Genomic DNA, 17,515 nt, shown 5'->3' on the forward strand with positions numbered 1-17,515 from the left:
CAGACTATGATGATTTAATTAAATTAATTATCCAGGGAGATTTTCTCAGGACATTGTCACGAGACAATAAAGGAAGTGTCTGGATATTCCACATAGGAAGGAAACTTGATTACAAGTTGTGCATAGCCGCGCTCGTGCATATAAATTAGATTTGAACGACTTTGCGCGAAAATATGAATTTATCACCTCGGCAGGAGATGCTAGTGGAGTTTCATAGGTGGCCACGTGAAAGGATCATCATCCATCATAAGCAGCAGGATCCGTGTCTGCTCGAGCCACCTCTGATCACTGCAGAATAAGACTAATTAGATGGAGGGAATGTTTTCTAAGCAATAAGAGTCTGACAAAGACAGAAGCATCGTCCTCACGCGCGCTTTCACGCCTCTGTCAAAGGAAGCTGTTGCTTGCACGCAAAAAATCACGCAACACGAGTCACCCCCCCCTCCTCCACCAACACCACACATGCCCAGAAAACGCAGTGTTTATCATCTGAGCTGGACTCAGTCCCCCCTTTTTCCGGCCGGCGCGTGGTTCATTCCAGCGCCTCTGTATCCTCAGCGCGAGGTGTGTTTCTGTGCTGTCATCAACACTGACTGAGCCCAGGCGTTTCAATCACTCCGCTGACAGGAGCGAGCCAAGTGAATTTCGATGGAGAGGTTAGGACCGAGCAGAGATCTTCTCGAGCAGGACTGCTTTGTGCCCAACTGTTAATGGGGTGAGTTCAAATTTTCCGAATACGAACCGTTGGCCGCCGAGTTTTTCTTTTCTAACAAGAAACAGCGTTTCCAGATGAGGGTGTAAAAGTCAGGCTGCGTCTCTGAGATGCTGTGTAACAAGTGTCTTGGCCGATTATCATCTGCAGCCAGAGTCTAGTGCAGACAGGAAACCTCATGGGACAAGGAAGCACCATGGGGAGTCCTAAATATTTAAATGGTAAAGTTATTATTCTGGGGAGTTCAATCTCTCAAGTGTGATTTTCAATAAATAAAGCACATGTGCATCTAGTTTTTCAGTGAGTAATGGTTGAATGGTTTGAATATGTCTCTAAAAAGACACTGCGTTGGGTCTGAAAACATGTTCCACCAAACCACAGATAAAGTGCTAGGGCTGCTTAACACGCAGCTGGATTGCCACTCCGTTTAAGGTTTGCTTTATGCTGACATCGCCCAAGTCAGAGGACACATCAGCATACCTTCCCTCCTTTCAGCTGCAAATGTCAGCCACAGAAAGAAAGAAAAAAACTCTCCTTGGAGAAAATTGTGTAACAAATGAGCGTACAACCGTTTCCGAGTGGAGAGCTTTACACAAAGAGAGTGCCATTCATACTCTGGCTGCAGTTTTTAATCAGGAGGTTGTGACAGTGCGTTCTGGACACAAAGATGAAATGGAACTGAGATGTCAAAGCACTTTTAAAAAAACTGATTCTGCATCATCTGGTAGCCTTTGATGAAAATTGTTTTTATCAGCAGGCTAATTGCATAGAAGGGGTAAAAAAACAAGAAGAGGAAGAAGAAGAAATTATAAACAGAAGAAGCAGAAATAAAGAGCAAATATTCACAACATTTGCAAATTACTTTGAGGGGATTACATTATGAGCCAGGCTTTGGCTGGAAATAATTTCAGCAAAGAAAACTCATTTAAAAAAAACATGCAAAACACATTAATCTGAGTTTATGGCCACCCATGAAATAATGAAACAGTATTGGTTTCTGCAGCATCTGGTGCAGTGTGGCTTTCTTGCAAAGGCTTGTGAGGCTCAGAAAGGACTTTATCTACTTTAGTCGTTTTTAAATCATAATGACATGTCTCCTTGCTGCAGCTCTACCAGGAAAATTGTTCTGTGTTAGAACTATCATTTCCACCTCTGTTCTCCCACACTTGCATTAAAAAGTAAGAGCATACAGACCTTCTTATAGGTAATGAGATGTTAATCACCCTCTGTCCTCTGTTTGATTTCTAAAATCCCCACATGGCTCTCCAGCAAATATGCCCAGTGAACCAGCTGGCATGCAAGTCTGAAGACAGCAGCTGACCTGAATTGACACTTTACCCACACAACTGTTGAAAAAAAACCCTCTAGACTATAGACTTAAATGTATTCAGTTATCATCTTTTGACATCAGTGAATGTGATTCCTGTCTTCCTGTCTATCAGTGTCTCCTTCCTCACTCTTCTCACTTATATACATATAAATTTGCATGTGTTTTTCTGCATTGTGTGTGTCTGTCTGTCACAGAATGAATGACAGCCGCTTGTTTGAGACACCTGGCCTGTGATGTCACTAGAGAAATAGTGGGGATTGCTTTGCTGAATGCTGCATGTTTGATTGCCTGCTCCCCTCATAACGGTTGTCCAATTTCATGGCTATTAGGCTTGTTAATAGGAGCAGGGAGAAGAGAGAGCAGAGGGCCTATCGGTGTGCTTGGTTGGACCCTTTGATTAGAGGGCACAGTTTGTGATGCTAAGAGACAGTGTCACATGTCACACAAATGCTGCGCTTGACAGGGACATGGCTCGTATTGTTGTTGCTACCGCCGGGCCTTATTGATAAAGCCCGGTGACTGATAACAAGCAGATCAATCTGACACAACCTCCTGGGTGTAAACACAGATATGAATAAAGCATTTCATGAGGAGCTCTGCTGTTTTTTAACTTTTTGTTTTCATGTCCTTGTAAATTCAAAAAAACATTTGATTGATTTATTCATGAGGTAGAATAATGCTTCAGTAATACAGCCAAAAGTAATGTCATTAGGAACCAGACAGCTTTAAGAATATGATCCTATTGAGTAAATCTTGCAATTTAAATCAAACTCAATTAGGGCCAATTATTTTGACTGAATTATATGCATTAGCTGCACTCATTATGGACACTTGCACTGTGCCCAGAGGCTTGGGAAAAACCTGAGCAAGTCACCCAGATCCCCCTTGTGACAATGTCACATGAGGAGACATGCAAAATGAATGATCATATTTAATATTAAAAATCATGGGTAAAGCACTTCTTTAAAGGCAGATACACTGGGTCAAGATACGAAAATGTGGACTATATTTTTAAAAAGCCTGGAAGGATTGTTAGAAGCAAGAGTAGGCTGTAGGAAGATGCTGAAGCAGAAGCAGAAGTTTAAGCTGTGCATTTATAAATAATAAATTATGATTAATAATTCAAATTAGCATCTTAAGACATTGTTAAATCAGGCACATCTGAATATCTTTTCCAAAACATGATGCATGAAATCATTAATGCCCCCAGTGATGCTGCTAAAACTGATGCTCTGTGAGTCAGATGTGTCTCAGTTAACATAAAAATGTATTCTGGCCAAAGTAATGGATTTCTTATGTTAGTCAAATGATTTTGCACATTTTTCATTTAATATTCTTTGTTAATGTGGCAGAATCATACAATAGATGATTTATGTAATGATGCCTCTTGCCATGGTCCATACCAAACTTTACACATCCATCTGACAAAGAGTAGAAGTGGTTGGTGATTTGAGATTCATTGTTTCTGCACTGTTGAACATCGTGTAGTGGAGACTTTGCAACTTGCTGAGCCTCTCCTGTGAAATGTATTGACCAAGCTGGCATGTCAAATCTTTTCTTTTTCTGAGCCTGAAACTGAGACAATCTCATGTTAATGTAGAGTATCCTTCCAACAGACACTCTTACTTAAAGTGAAAATAGATGCTACTCGTTGCAACGACTTAAAACATGCAACTCCACGATACTTAACAGAGGGATCTCTCTATTGGATATGAAAATTAGGTATTCCCAAATTAATATACAACAAAAGACTCCGCTTAAAACAGTTAATTTTTGCAATATAAGCCTGACTTTGATGCAAATCAAAGGACAGTAGTGGGATGATGAAACTGAATATTTATGGTCTTTTCCAGACCCAGAGATGTCCCAGAGTACCTTTGAGCCTTTTTAACAGCAGATGAAATTGCACTTGAAAGTTGTAGGCAGGTTGCTTGACAGCTGAAATGAGAAACTCAAGTGCTTTTTACTATTGTGAGCAAATCACTAAACTGCCTCTCTTGTGAATGACACAGTGATGTACACTAGTGCATTTACGCAGTGGTGCAAACCCAGCAGTAAAAGCCACTGTTTTTGTGAGTATTGCATGTTTAACCTATACATGTTGTCTGTATATGTTGTTGAATTGCATATAATTTGTATAAATTCAAACAGTTCTTGGATGTGAGAGTTGTACATGTAATAGTCACATTAAAACAGTGTCTTCCTTTTCTCTCCCCCTGCTGTAGAATGTATCATCTGTCTGCAGAAACTGTCTCTGTATCGTCTTGGCCCTTGGCTGCGGGGCCGTGAGCAGCTACCATGACGTTCCCCAACACCAGCGTACTGACAGCCAACTTCAGCGGAGCTTTGGATGGCCATGACTCCGGGGGAAACATTTACAGGCCCTTCTCCGTTTTCAGCGTCCTCACTCTTACTTTACTGGCAATGCTGGTGGTGGCCACATTTGTCTGGAACTTGCTGGTGCTGGTGACCATCTTGAGGGTGAGGACATTCCACCGGGTACCCCACAACCTCGTGGCTTCGATGGCTATCTCTGACGTAATGGTGGCTGCCCTGGTCATGCCCCTGAGCCTTGTCCACGAGCTGAACGGCCGGCTGTGGAAGCTGGGCCGCGTGCTGTGCCAGGTGTGGATCTCCTTCGATGTCCTCTGCTGCACGGCCAGCATCTGGAACGTGACAGCCATCGCGCTGGACCGCTACTGGTCCATCACCAGGCACCTGCAGTACACGCTCAAGACGCGCAAAAAGATCTCCAACGTGATGATTGCGCTCACGTGGCTGCTGTCCTCCATCATCTCCTTGTCGCCTCTCTTCGGCTGGGGGGAGACCTACTCAGAGGGGATGAAGTGCCAAGTGAGCCAGGAGCCGTCCTACACAATCTTCTCCACCTTTGGGGCATTTTACCTCCCTCTTTGTGTGGTGCTGTTTGTGTACTGGAAGATCTACAAGGCTGCCAAGTTTCGGATTGGCTCCCGCAAGACCAACACAATCACACCCATGGCTGAGGTGATTATTCATTTTCTTTTTCTAAAATCCATTTTCTCATAATAACCCCTTGTCCTTTTAAGTCCCAATATCATTATCCTCCCATTCCTATATCAAATGATGCATATTTCTCTTCCTGCAACTAGCTGATACCCCTGACCCACAAATATGGGCTGCTGTACAATTATTTATTATTCTGGCTGATGAGCTATTCACCAGTAATCAGGGAAACATAAGTATTCGATGTATGAGCATACGGACAAATAATTGAAGCCATCCTGCTCATCACCACCAGCTTGTTAATGTGCATAGGCAGAAGGTAGGAAGACTATAAATACCATCTCCAGCATCTTTAATGGGCCACTGCACCTTCCTGGCTTTGGCGTTTCTCTAATCAGCAGACACAAAGGTCTAGATCTATTCCGCAAGCATTAGCAAACATTTAATCAGGCAAATTTTCCCCATGAAAATTGCATCTGCGCCCACTTTTCACCTGAAATGATGGTTTGAAATGCAATTTGAAACCCGCCAAAACATGCGTCTTATAGAGATTACAGTACTTTTAGACATTTTAGAGTAGACATCTTTTTCTTTCGTCGATGAAAGGCTGCTTATGAAAAGCAATGAGTGTCTGAACATTCTGAAAACCTGGCAAACATACACAGAAGGAAAAACTGTTCTACAGGAAACAGACATGGAAGTTTTTTTTTCTTTTCATTTATGTAATCAGTGTACTTGGAAGTTTCTCCCACATCTTCAAGATACGCTTTAGCTATACAAATGTGATGTCAGTTGGCCCGAAAATAGGAGCACATGGTCATGGAGTGACAATTGGTGAATGAATTAGCCCTGTCTTTTACTGCTTTGGTAGACCGACTTTTATGTCAAGTTTCATTACACAGGCAATCACTCTTGTAGCTATTGCAATTAAATGGAATATGTTTTATTACTAATTTTGCTTTCCACAGACGTACCGGCAACTTATTGTCGTATTATACGTGTCCCATTACCCAGCCTAAGTTTATTTTCATCAATTCCCAGCATATGTTGAAGAGTCTATGCACCCAAGCCCTGCAAAGTGCCTGCACTGAGCTGTGATATGACCGTAGCATCAACATCCAAGATAATAAACCCCTTCCACTCATCCATCAACAACACCCACTCAAAGACATAAAGACATTCCCACACATAATGTACATTTGCCACACCAGAAATAGAATGTATTGATAGGTATGATGCACTGATTCTTGGCCACCTTCAGTAATAACACTACAAAAATATGTACTTTCAGAAAATGGCTCATGTCACTACAACTATGAAAACAGAAAGATGCTTCTATCTCTACATTTTAGATTCCATAAAACGTTAACATTGTCTAGCTTTCTGGCTGAATTACCTGACCTTCAACATATTAAGTACACTTGTCTGTGCTTCTTGATCACTTATACCCTTTTAACATTCTAAAGAGGGAGATGAAAAATTCACAAGACAGAAAAAAAACTGCTATATCTGCAAGCACGACACTGCCCTGATCAAAAAATCCCACTGGAGACTGTGGTTCAGATTGCTTCGACACATTGTCAGCATTAAGTTAGAGACATCACACGATTAGCTTAGCGTAAAGACTGGAGGCAAGGGGAAACAGCTAGCCTGTCTCTGTCCAAAGTTACAAATACCTTTAAAGCTCACTAATTAGCATTTTATATCTTTTTTGTTTAATTCATACATAAACAGAAACATTACGGTGTTTTCATAATCACACAGCCAGTGTACTGACTGTACAAACATTAGCTCTAAGCTAGCTCTATTCTTTCTATTATTTCCCTTCACCCACAGTAAGAATGACAACTTGTTATTTAATGTGCTGTAACTCCAGACCACAACCTTTTCTATGATATTTCAATTTGTCTACTGATTTAACAAAGAAGATATAGCCTTAATACATACTTAATGAACGGATATTATTTAACTCTCTGCAAGAAACCGAATAAACATTGTTATGTGTCTCATTCTGGAAGGCAATGACAAATGATCTGCTTTGTTGTCTCGGGATGAGGGAATAATGGCAGGTGGCCTCATAACTGTGCAAGTTCATGGGTGAAGGCATACGGTATAAAAATGTATCAAGACAAAAACAAATGCATAAAAGAGAAATGCACAGAAATAACTACAGAAGATAGTGTTTATGTTCCTGTGTGCTGGCACATTGACTTTAGGGAGACCATGTTACAAAAGATTATCAGGTAATGGGAAAGGATAAGATTTCTCCACAGATATAGTTTTTAAGTGAGACATTTAAGGTGAGTCTCAGTTTCTTAGGGCTGAAGGCACATCATAACCTCATTGATCTGCTGTAAAAAGAAGGATTTGCAGTTAAGTGCCCATTTTAGCTACTGCACCATCTAGTATATAATGTTGAGGTGCCTTAAACCATCCATTGAATTTGAAACGTCCTTCCCAACAGCACTATGCTTTTAACTTCTGGCCTCTGCTGTAAATGGACTTGCTTCATCCATCTTATCAGTTATAGGCCCTGCTGACCCATATTGATTCAACAAAATTCACTCCAGAGTGAACAAGTTCCTCCATCCTGGTGCTGTTTCTTGTGTAAACATTGAACATAACACAATAGTTCAGAGTGTTAGTCTACAATGCTTTATTTCCAGCACATTTAGAAGGCTGGTTTGTCTTTATAAAAGCTGTTAGGAAGCGGAATAACCTGGACGACTGCACCTGATAAACAAAAAATAGAGTCAGCCTTGAGCTGTGCAAGGCAACAAATAAGAGAAGAGAAAGTCAGCAGATTAATGTTGACATTTTCTTCTTCCTTTTCCTGGCTGTGCAGTATGTTTGTGAAATGGCACGAAATGGGCTGCGAGAAAATAATGCAGATTAAGACACAGCTCTGGCTTTATGCTCTGTTTCGCGTGTGTGTGTATGAAAAGAAAGAATAAGCTTTGGATTGCTGATCCACCTGTTGATTCACACTTCTGTTCAGCAGCCTATAATCCATCTTTTGTTGAGCAGGCACAAAATTTTCACTTCAGTAATTGCTTTTCTTTGGCCTATATTGTTAAAGATATTGCTTTTCCAATTCTAATGCTAACCAGGTTTGTCTGATTGATAACAAATCAATAGAGTAAGTGATTTATTCTCTGATCGGCTACCTCCCAGGTAAAGGAGGAAACACAGCAGCCCCAGATGGTGTTTACTGTGAGGCACGCCACCGTGACCTTCCAGACAGATGGGGACACGTGGCGTGAGCAGAAGGAGAAAAAGGCGGCACTGATGGTCGGCATTTTGATCGGCGTGTTTGTTCTTTGCTGGATTCCCTTCTTCATCACCGAGCTCATTGTGCCGCTGTGCTCCTGTGACATCCCGCCCATCTGGAAGAGCATCTTCCTGTGGCTGGGCTACTCCAACTCCTTCTTCAACCCACTCATATACACCGCCTTTAATAAGAACTACAACAACGCTCTGAGGAACCTCTTCTCCCGGCAGCGCTGAGACACTCGGCACGCTCGGGTGACCCACTACACCAGCATGCACTCCACAGTGTTACTCCTCCAGATAGAAAAGGACTAACCTGTCACTCCATCATCCCCCAGATGGATGATAACCATAAACTGTGTCTCAAGTCAAAATGTGTAAGTTCTATTTAGGCTGTGTTTTGTTTATTTCCACGCTGAGGTAACCTCACAGCGGGACTGAGACAGACATCTGAGGTACTGTATCTACAAAGAGAAGAATAAATTGGTTGTGTTGTGGCAGGAGCGGACACAATACTGACTACACTGATCATATGTGAGGCTGCTGGGAATCCTGTCATCAAAGTACAGCTGGGAGAAATGTTCAAGAACAATCTTTAGAACTGAACAAAATGAACCTCATAAATAATAAACCAAGAACAAGCTGTGGATTGTTTTCCAGAAGTAGACAACAAAACACTCATCATGGTAGAAACAATTTCAAGGTAAAGATGGATTCGAATATTAAAAAAAGAAAGATTATAGGACCTGAAATCCCTCCAGTAAAGCGATAAAATGTTCCAAGACCTCCACTATATAGCTAGGTACACATGAACTCACTGGCTTCACACATGCAATTTATTCATACATACTTGCAGAAACAATCTCTCCCCTGATACTGACTAGCTATACACCAATTCTCCTTCCACATACGCCTACACAATCCCACGCCTTTTCTGATAGCAGGAAAATAGCAGGACAGGTTATTAAGTTATTATTTCCATCATCTTTGGATGGATGCATCATTGAGTAACTGCAGCCACAAATAATCACATCTCAGTTCAGATAAATAAAGTCATTATGAGATACAGAAGATGTGTGGACTGGTGTAAACCTGTTCAAAGCATTATCACAACAACTGTCTGGGAAGACAGTAAGAATTAAATTGGAAAATAAAAAATAGGGACATGTTGCTTCATTGTCTGGGGATGCTAAAGTGCTGCGATGATGCATGTTTTAAAGTATAACTCATGGTGTTATACTGCAGCTGTGGAGGTATGGGAGTAGAAAAGAATGTCAAGCAATACAAATATCCCTAATGGGCTCCGCACATAAAACTTGTATTTTGGTTGGTCTAATTATGTTTTCTAGTTGTGGGTTTTTCTCAATTTTTTTATATGACTCTCCTATTCCCTGCACAAATTGCCACTTTGTACTTAAGTGTTCATCACTATTGAATCAATAAATGAACCTTTATTTTGTTGTGTGATATATGTTAGGAATCAAGCATGAGAAACAGATCCTCAGAAAATAGGTGTGTTAAGTGTAAGTGAGCTCCTGTCAAAGGATTTTGTTTTTTTTTTTGTGTGTTTTTTTTTTTAATGGGAAAAGAGGCAGCTGTGCATCTGTTCAAACAGTTTGTAATTGTTGTCCAGTTAAAACCACATATTTGGTGATACTGAATTCTTCAGATAAAGTAAGAAAATGATGCTTGGCAAAAGTGAAAATAAGTGTTTTACTCAACTCATGAAAAGATAATGCTGTAGAGATACTTAGTTTTCAGTGGACAGCAGTGCTATGTGGCTTTAATACTACAGAATATTTAAAAATGATCCTTTTTTCTAAACTGATGTTTGCACACAAAGCCTGTAAGACAACAGCAGTATTAAATGTAGATTTTTCAATTCAGGCTTAATTAATAATTCATCTGCATATGGTCTCCTCAGCCTCAGCCTTTTTCTTTGATTTGTACTTCTACATTAGTGTATATTAAAAACTTACACACTTCAAATTACATAGTTTATGAATAAGAATGGTTTATATTTTGTTTTTCATATCCATAAAAGAAATAGTCTCAAATGTAGAAAGAAAAGAAATAATTTCTACCACATCATCAAGTTGTAAGAGTAATGTATCCCAATGAGGAAACATAAATATAAGTGAAAAGAGAATTAATCCACCACTTGTAATGGTTGTTCGAGTCACAACAGTATTCTGTGGTAAATAATGAAATGCATGGAATATAGACAGAAAAAATAATCATTATTTTTACACTGTTTCAGATATGGAAAAGTAAATGACAGTACTTGTGAAACAGGTCTGTTCTCGCCTGGCATTTCTTTCATGTATTAATTGCATGACCATTATGTAGGATTCACTTATTTCTCACTGCTCTCCAAATTGCCCAAGGACGATTGATTATTCACCCTTCGCCCCTCTTAGGTCTTGTTCTATGTTACAACCCATCTCAGGAAATGCAAAGTGTTGCAGAGAAGTATTGTTTACCATGCGTCCCTGTTTCCATTTCTCATGTTCAAAGGAGGTGAAAGATGTGGACCATTACTTCTGTCAGAGGCAGTTCTTGCAAATTTATACTTATATTCATACCCATAAAAATACAAACAAACATAAAAGTAGTGGAATTTTGAATGGTCCATCATGTGTAACTGTGTCAGTGTGTTTATTTCTATTTGTGCATGTTTACTCCACATAAGCCATAGATGATAAAACACATAATAAACAATAAACGAGCACTTAATTTGTCAAGCTTGACACTTTGACGCGAAAGCTTATGAAGGCCCTATCTCTCTACTGTGCTACAGCCAGCATGCACATTTCAGAGCCAGGAGTGAGCCTGCTGCTGTTCAAAGGGGCACATCCATCTGTGTTTTCAGGGAAGACAGCATGCATGAAAATGCGGCCTGGCTAAACTGACTTAGGATTAGAACCAGTTGCCTCTGGCAAGGCAACCCTTTAGCTACAGAAATAGATGCAACAAGCCACCTCATGACACATGCACAGCGGTAGAATGTACTCTGTCACCACACAGATATGACAGCAGATGGAATATGTGGCCAAATATAGACACTTGTGAGGATTTTAATAACTAAATATTGTTATCTTATAAGTTTTAACACTGTAAACTGCATCTATTGTGTCCATATCTGCACTAGGATTTTTCTATGCCACATATTTTCTTAATTTATTCATAGAACTGTGATATCCTAGCCAGTTTACATGTAAGCAAAGACATCTCCAGTTTGCCAGCACTAGCCTCTGGTAGCACTTAGAGCAGCAATGTTATACATAATAGGTGAAGGGCATGTGGTGGAGAGTAGAATGTCCAGACAAGAGCAGATGTCCCGCACTGCTTCGTCTGTCTTATCTTGACAACAAAGTGGGCTCAGTCTCTTCCTGTGCGAGGCGTTGTCGACTGTGTGACTCTGTTGTCGTTCCACTTGTTATTCTGTGACAGCTCGGTTTTATCCAAATAGAAACTGCGCAGCAGGACTGTGGATCCGAGCGAGTGTATGTATGTGTGATCTGAATGAGCTCTCGCTCTTGACTTTCTCACCCTCCACTCTATTCCTTGCTCACTTTTAATTCAGGTTTTCGGGCCAAAACAGAGGTGATTGTAGGAGAGTGGAAAATTGGATATTCTAAAATACTCCGGAGGAGATACAAGCTGATAAACCTTTCTTTGCCTTGAGACAGAGCAGGGATGGACAGTGCTTACTGGATTTTTAAGTTCCTTCTTTCATATTTTTATGCATGAACTCTGTTAATGTTCAGGGCTGAACAGAAAAGAAGAAATATATTCAAGAATGTTACCCTATATTTGTCTTTCTCTGTAAATACATACGCTATGCAAACAAGCTAACAAAACATTGCATGATATAAATTTTGAATTAGCATATTTTATTTATTTTCAGGGAAAACAAAAAAGCTGCAGGAAACAAAAAGAAAAAATGCCAGTTTACAAAAGTAGAAGCCAGACTAAAAGTCAACAGCCACACTCATTCAAACATTCCAAAGCTATACTGATGCTCTGTGGTGCTTTGAGCTAAATGCTAACGTCTCCATGCTAACACTGATGTTTAGCAGGTGTAATGTTTGTCATGTTCATTTGAGTAAAACTACTGGAGGAAAACCCAGCTGACAAAGTCATTAGGATAATTCTATGAATGTCTGTGCAGAATTTCATGCCAGCCTATCCAGCAGGTGTTTAAAAATTTCATCCTGGACCAAAGTGGAGCTGGAGACACACCAACAGACCAGCATTGCCATCTCCAGGGAAATGCCAGTAGCATGGCTTTAAAAAAGTCCAGTCAAATTTAGGTGAAACATCCACTTTCTTCCAAGTTTAAATCTTTCCTCAATAAGCCAGTGAAGAGGGATTATCTAAATGAAAGGATTTTTGTCTTGTCGTGACTACTCAGACAAATAGCAAAAACAATTCAGCTGTCATAAACAGTATTTCCCACCATGTTTTCCAGATATATAAAAGAAAGCTAAACAACAATAAAATGCACCCATAATTTTAAATGAACAGCTGTACAGTCCATAAAAAATCTCTTCATGAGTCAGGGTCTTGAGCATATGGGGTGTGAATAAAAAATACTGCTTTAATAAAGTTTCCTTTTAGCTTCAAAAGGAAAAACAAGACAGGATTTGAAACCTGAGGGAAACACTGCCATCAAAATTCTAAAGCACCACTAAGAGTCATCAGTCTTTTGTTGGAGATTGTAAACATGAGTAATGTCGCCTATTTGCTCTGAACATTGATCCTTTGCTCACGCTCTGCTAGATTTTGTGCTTCCTCTCTCTTCTGACCCCGGCGCTGTCATTCACTGTAATAACTCACTCTGCCAGGCCATGAATAGTTAATACAATGTATGTGAGAAGCATCTCAAACTGGTTCAGCAGATGCTGCTGTGCTACAGTGCCACTGATGAATTAGGATAAGCCCATGACGTTTTAAATGGAAGCACTCTGGAGTACCACTATCAGCCTCTATAGCCTTTCTAAAAAAGTAATACATCCTCCTGTGGTAACAGTGGCATGCTACAATGTGTCCACACAATTTGTTTCAAAAGATTCTGTCCGTACATCCTAACTAAATATGATTTTTTTATTGGGATGCAGTGGACCGATAGAAAAAAAAAATCTTTTGTGTTGTCTGGCTGTCTGCATTTCAATTTTACACCCCAGTGGACTTGGTTAAACTAGTGCAGACATGGAGAGAGAGCAGAAGGACCTTTGAGAGAAGTTAAAAAAATAAAAAAATAAAAAAAGATGCTGCTCAGATAGGTGAGCCTAAAGGCTGACTCCTGGTGAGATGAGGCAGGTGGTGTTGTAATTTTGAGACTGCTGGAAATCATGAGCAAACTAATTCGGGAGGTGATTGCACCGAGTGGGTAAATGGTAAGCTGTGGGAAGTCTCACTATGTGTTCATCAGGTAGACAGACACAGACATACACATGCATGCAAACACAAATAAGATGCAGGCACAGTCACACAGAAGTAAAAGAACAGCGTTACGGTGCTGGTATTCAGTCGTTCTGTTGCAGGAGAATCACAGGCAAAAGCAGGTGATTCCCCTGCTCCTCAATGTTTCCTCAGTACAGTGAAGATAAACCAACACTGCTCCATGCTCTGTTGCTATGGCACCAAGACAGTGAAAGAAAGCTCTGTACATGTCTGTAAAGATTCTCAGTCACCCAGGTTATATAGGGTGTCTACAAGCGCTACATCAAAGAAAGGCAAGTGCAGATGTTATTTGTTCTTCCTCCAAGTACCAAGAGAGTCCTGAAACATCCTCAAGTTTGCTGGCCTTTGCCTCACCACTCATAGATAACTCTCTGTATAGCAGCCACCTATTCAGAAAAAATGTATAGAGAAAGGCCATGAGGTGCTCTTTAAAACTGGAAACATATCAAGGCTGGTACATACTCCAACGTTGTCACATATTTGCTTTGTGCGAGCTTTAAAATGGCACAGTTTGCAAAGTTCAGTGAAACTGCAACATTAAGGCTGAGTGAAGGCACTTCGCTTGGTAAGGAAGCCAGCCTGAGGGTGAGACTGAGAAATGGGTAATGTCATTTTTTGGCATGAGCGTGGGGTACTTTGGTAAGGACCAGCATACGTATTATCATTCCTTCTGTTCATTTTTTTCAGCTGATTCAGTCCACGGAGATGCCCTCCACCTCAATCAGCCCAGAGGATGTTTGAACACGCCACTTTGATGTCTGATGATGTGCACGTCGGTGCTGTTTTATCATTGCTTGCATTATACACACCCAGTGTGAGAGCTTCTGGTTTTGAATTCCCTTGAAGAAACATTACAATATGAATGAGATCTGTCGCACAGGAACAAAATGTGGTCGATTGCCCTGCCTGATGATCAGAACAACGGTGAAAACAGTGTAACCACGAGCTTCGGTGGCTTTCCTGTGCCCGTGCTGGATTTCATAGTGAAAATCCCCCCTGGTGCGTTTCCTAACAAGGATTCAGAGCTGCATCAGAACCCACGTTGACCCAACCTCTGCAGATTGAGCCTGCATTACAGCTCATATGTTAAACCGCAACAAGTCCCAGGGGGAAAAAACATCTTTTGTTTTGCATTCCATTGTTGCAGTACATTCATATTCAGGAGATGCTTGTGGTACATTGGCAGACACTAAACCAACTACATTGCCCCTAACACTGCATTACTTCATTTTCAGATACTGGAAATGTGACTTTTTTTTTTGGGAGTTTTCCCAAGATGAGCATTGTTGGAAAACTGCATCATTTTGTCTGTATTGTTGCTATTGTATTTTGTGGAAGGAATACATCTGTACATGGAGCTTGTTTTGTTATGCAAGCTGCATTAATATTAGTAAATCCTTGTTTGAGACCAAATCTAAATATGATGCAATGTTGATCCCACTTTTGGCTTTTAGCATGTTTTTTTCAATTAGATAAAAGACAGTTTTATCTCCATTTGATCCATTTTGCATTTTCGTGTCCACAACAGAGCTGAAAGTATCCACACAATGCAAAAACATCTCTATCTGTCATTGTAGCATTTTCATTAGGGCCTTTGACAAATTGTGCATTGCTGAAATGCCTGCAGTGGTAACCTTTATTAGCCAGCTGATTGCCTGTTAGCTTCCACTTCTGCTGTGGCTGTTTTTGAGAGATTCAAACAGCAAGAGGAAATGTTGAATTAGCATATCACTGAAGTCTGGTAAGAAGCACATTACAAATAAATTGAGAAATCTCAGTTACTGTAAATAGATGACCCAGCATTTTTTGGATATTTTTTGGAAATATTTGATTGCTGGCAAACTACAAGGCAGTTTGTATTTAGCACCATTGTTTGATTCTGCCTTAGGTTTTTTATAGCTGCAGTTGGTCCACGCCAACTCCACTCCACACAGCCCACTTCTCACTTAAAATGTCCTCTTGGGCTGCAGCTCTTAGCAACATGTTCTCTCTGCAAGCACAGGAAGACTCAATACCACCTATATCACGGAGAAGATAAGAGCTGAACTTAAAATGAATTGTAAATTCTCCACTGGGAACATCAAATTAATGCACTTTTTGGATATATATTATGAATGGAGAACAGTCATAATAAAAGGTTTGATAATTTCACACCCAAGAGGCTTAAAATCTGAATAATTCACTTTAAAACTGAATTAAAAGTGACATAACAATACAGAAAATGTGTGGGACTGAATGACTCCCCAAGGAACCATAATTAAGAAGAGTATTATTATGATATAGTTAGAACACTAACACCAGTTGGTCAGTCACAATCCATAGCGTTTCCTGTATCTGCTCATATGTGACTTTATTGTCTCAGCAATTTCTAAATGCAGTCTGCAGTGCTCATTCGATTATTGATTATACAATTAGGCAGGAGCTATGTGCTGAGTGGGCAGATTCAAGAGGAGTGAGCTGTACCATTAGCTAAAGCATGTTGACACTGATCATGGAAGTAAGTGTTGTGTGGGTGGGTGTAGCTCTGATCAGTGGGAACAGTATCAGAATAAGAGTTGTGTGATTTTAAAGGAGGACGTGAAGAGGAAGATGTACCGTGGATGCTCTAACGTGTGTTGAAAAATAAACAAAGATGAAAAAAGTTCCGCACTCATCAAAAATATTCATGCACAGTTTTTCCACGGCACATATGTAATCTACAGTGATAATGCTGGCAGATTTACGACTCAGTATTTGCAATTAATATTTGAATTCACAGCTCCTCAACTTTACAAAGAGGTAAACAAAAGCAGGCTTCACATCTCAAGCTGGGGAGTGTCATTTTGCCTGCTGGAATAACTAATTTTATTAACTGTAGTTAGCTAAGCAATTAGGCTAACGAATGAAAATAATGTTAGCTCCATGAGTTGATTAAAGCACCATCTCTGGGCAACTTCTTAATGTTTTCAGCCAGCTTAGTAATAACAGCTTTGCACATTAAATAAAAATAAAAGACTGAAACTAAGCTGTCCCAGACAGAGCCAATTAGTCCCAGTATGTAAGATGGGAAAACTGTGAGATCAGACCTATACTTTATTCCAACCCTGTTTAGCTTCTTAGCTGCTTAACACAATTGTCTGTATCTTTAAAATTATTTTTTTTAATGATGCAAGAGAAATATCCTTTTGGAGCAGAACTAACTGATGGATAATGTTGGCTGCAGCTGCTTGAGTGAAAACATCCCCAAATCTAGCCCAGGACAGGACAGAGTTGAAAACATTAGCCAAAAGTTTTCTATGTTTCTGTATGTTTCTTGGTACTTGGTTACTTCATTACTTAGTTAGTCAGACATGTTAACAACTGCAGCTTATGTTAAAGCAGACAAACACTTAAATCCATTCCTTTTTTGATTTTGGAGAGGCTAAAAAGTGATGCCACCCTCCAAACTCTTTAAATGCTGAGTATCACTCTTACTGGAGCCCATTAACACCACTTCAGCATTCTGAGAAATCAAAAGCTAGACAGTCTTTTTGTGCATAGTTACAGTTGCTAAGCTGTAATTGGTCAATGGCTGTTGGGAGGCGGGGTTTGGTTCAAAAGGTCGACTGAAGTTTCTGTAGATTAAAAAGGTTGATCACAATCGATGCAAACATTAAAGAAATATGAGAATGAATAATTAACTAATGTATTGAATAAATTATTACAAGAAACAGATGTAGTGTGCTGGCTGGATGTGGTTTTCTGCGTTGACCATTCGTGTGTGTGTGTTC

General features: G+C 40.1%; 2 protein-coding genes across 4 annotated transcripts in view; both read left to right on the top strand.

Moving 5' to 3' along the window:
* insig1 (insulin induced gene 1) overlaps nt 1–17,515 on the top strand; it is a 255,924-nt gene that overhangs the window by 214,251 nt on the left and 24,158 nt on the right. Inside the window, exon 1 of one of the 3 annotated variants that reach the window (XM_051066890.1) lies at nt 13,652–13,655. The exons of the other annotated variants lie outside the window; for them this stretch is intronic. The gene's annotated coding sequence lies outside the window, so the exon portion shown is untranslated. Of the gene's footprint in view, nt 1–13,651; nt 13,656–17,515 lie in introns of those variants that run through there. 3 annotated transcript variants of the gene reach the window in all.
* Nucleotides 4,275–11,020, top strand: htr5ab (5-hydroxytryptamine (serotonin) receptor 5A, genome duplicate b). The gene is made up of 2 exons (XM_018695339.2): nt 4,275–5,048; nt 8,202–11,020. The coding sequence occupies exons 1-2, from the start codon at nt 4,341–4,343 to the stop codon at nt 8,532–8,534; spliced, it is 1,041 nt and encodes a 346-aa protein (XP_018550855.1). The 5' UTR covers nt 4,275–4,340; the 3' UTR covers nt 8,535–11,020.

Source organism: Lates calcarifer, linkage group LG24 (assembly GCF_001640805.2).
Source record: "Lates calcarifer isolate ASB-BC8 linkage group LG24, TLL_Latcal_v3, whole genome shotgun sequence".
Lineage (NCBI taxonomy): Eukaryota > Metazoa > Chordata > Actinopteri > Centropomidae > Lates > Lates calcarifer.

Bases quoted from the DNA above. Each gene is read 5' to 3' on its own strand.
- htr5ab (XM_018695339.2), top strand. From the start codon at position 4,341: ATGACGTTCCCCAACACCAGCGTACTGACAGCCAACTTCAGCGGAGCT. The intron at 5,049-8,201 runs GTGATTATTCAT...GCTACCTCCCAG, and splicing joins CAATCACACCCATGGCTGAG to GTAAAGGAGGAAACACAGCA.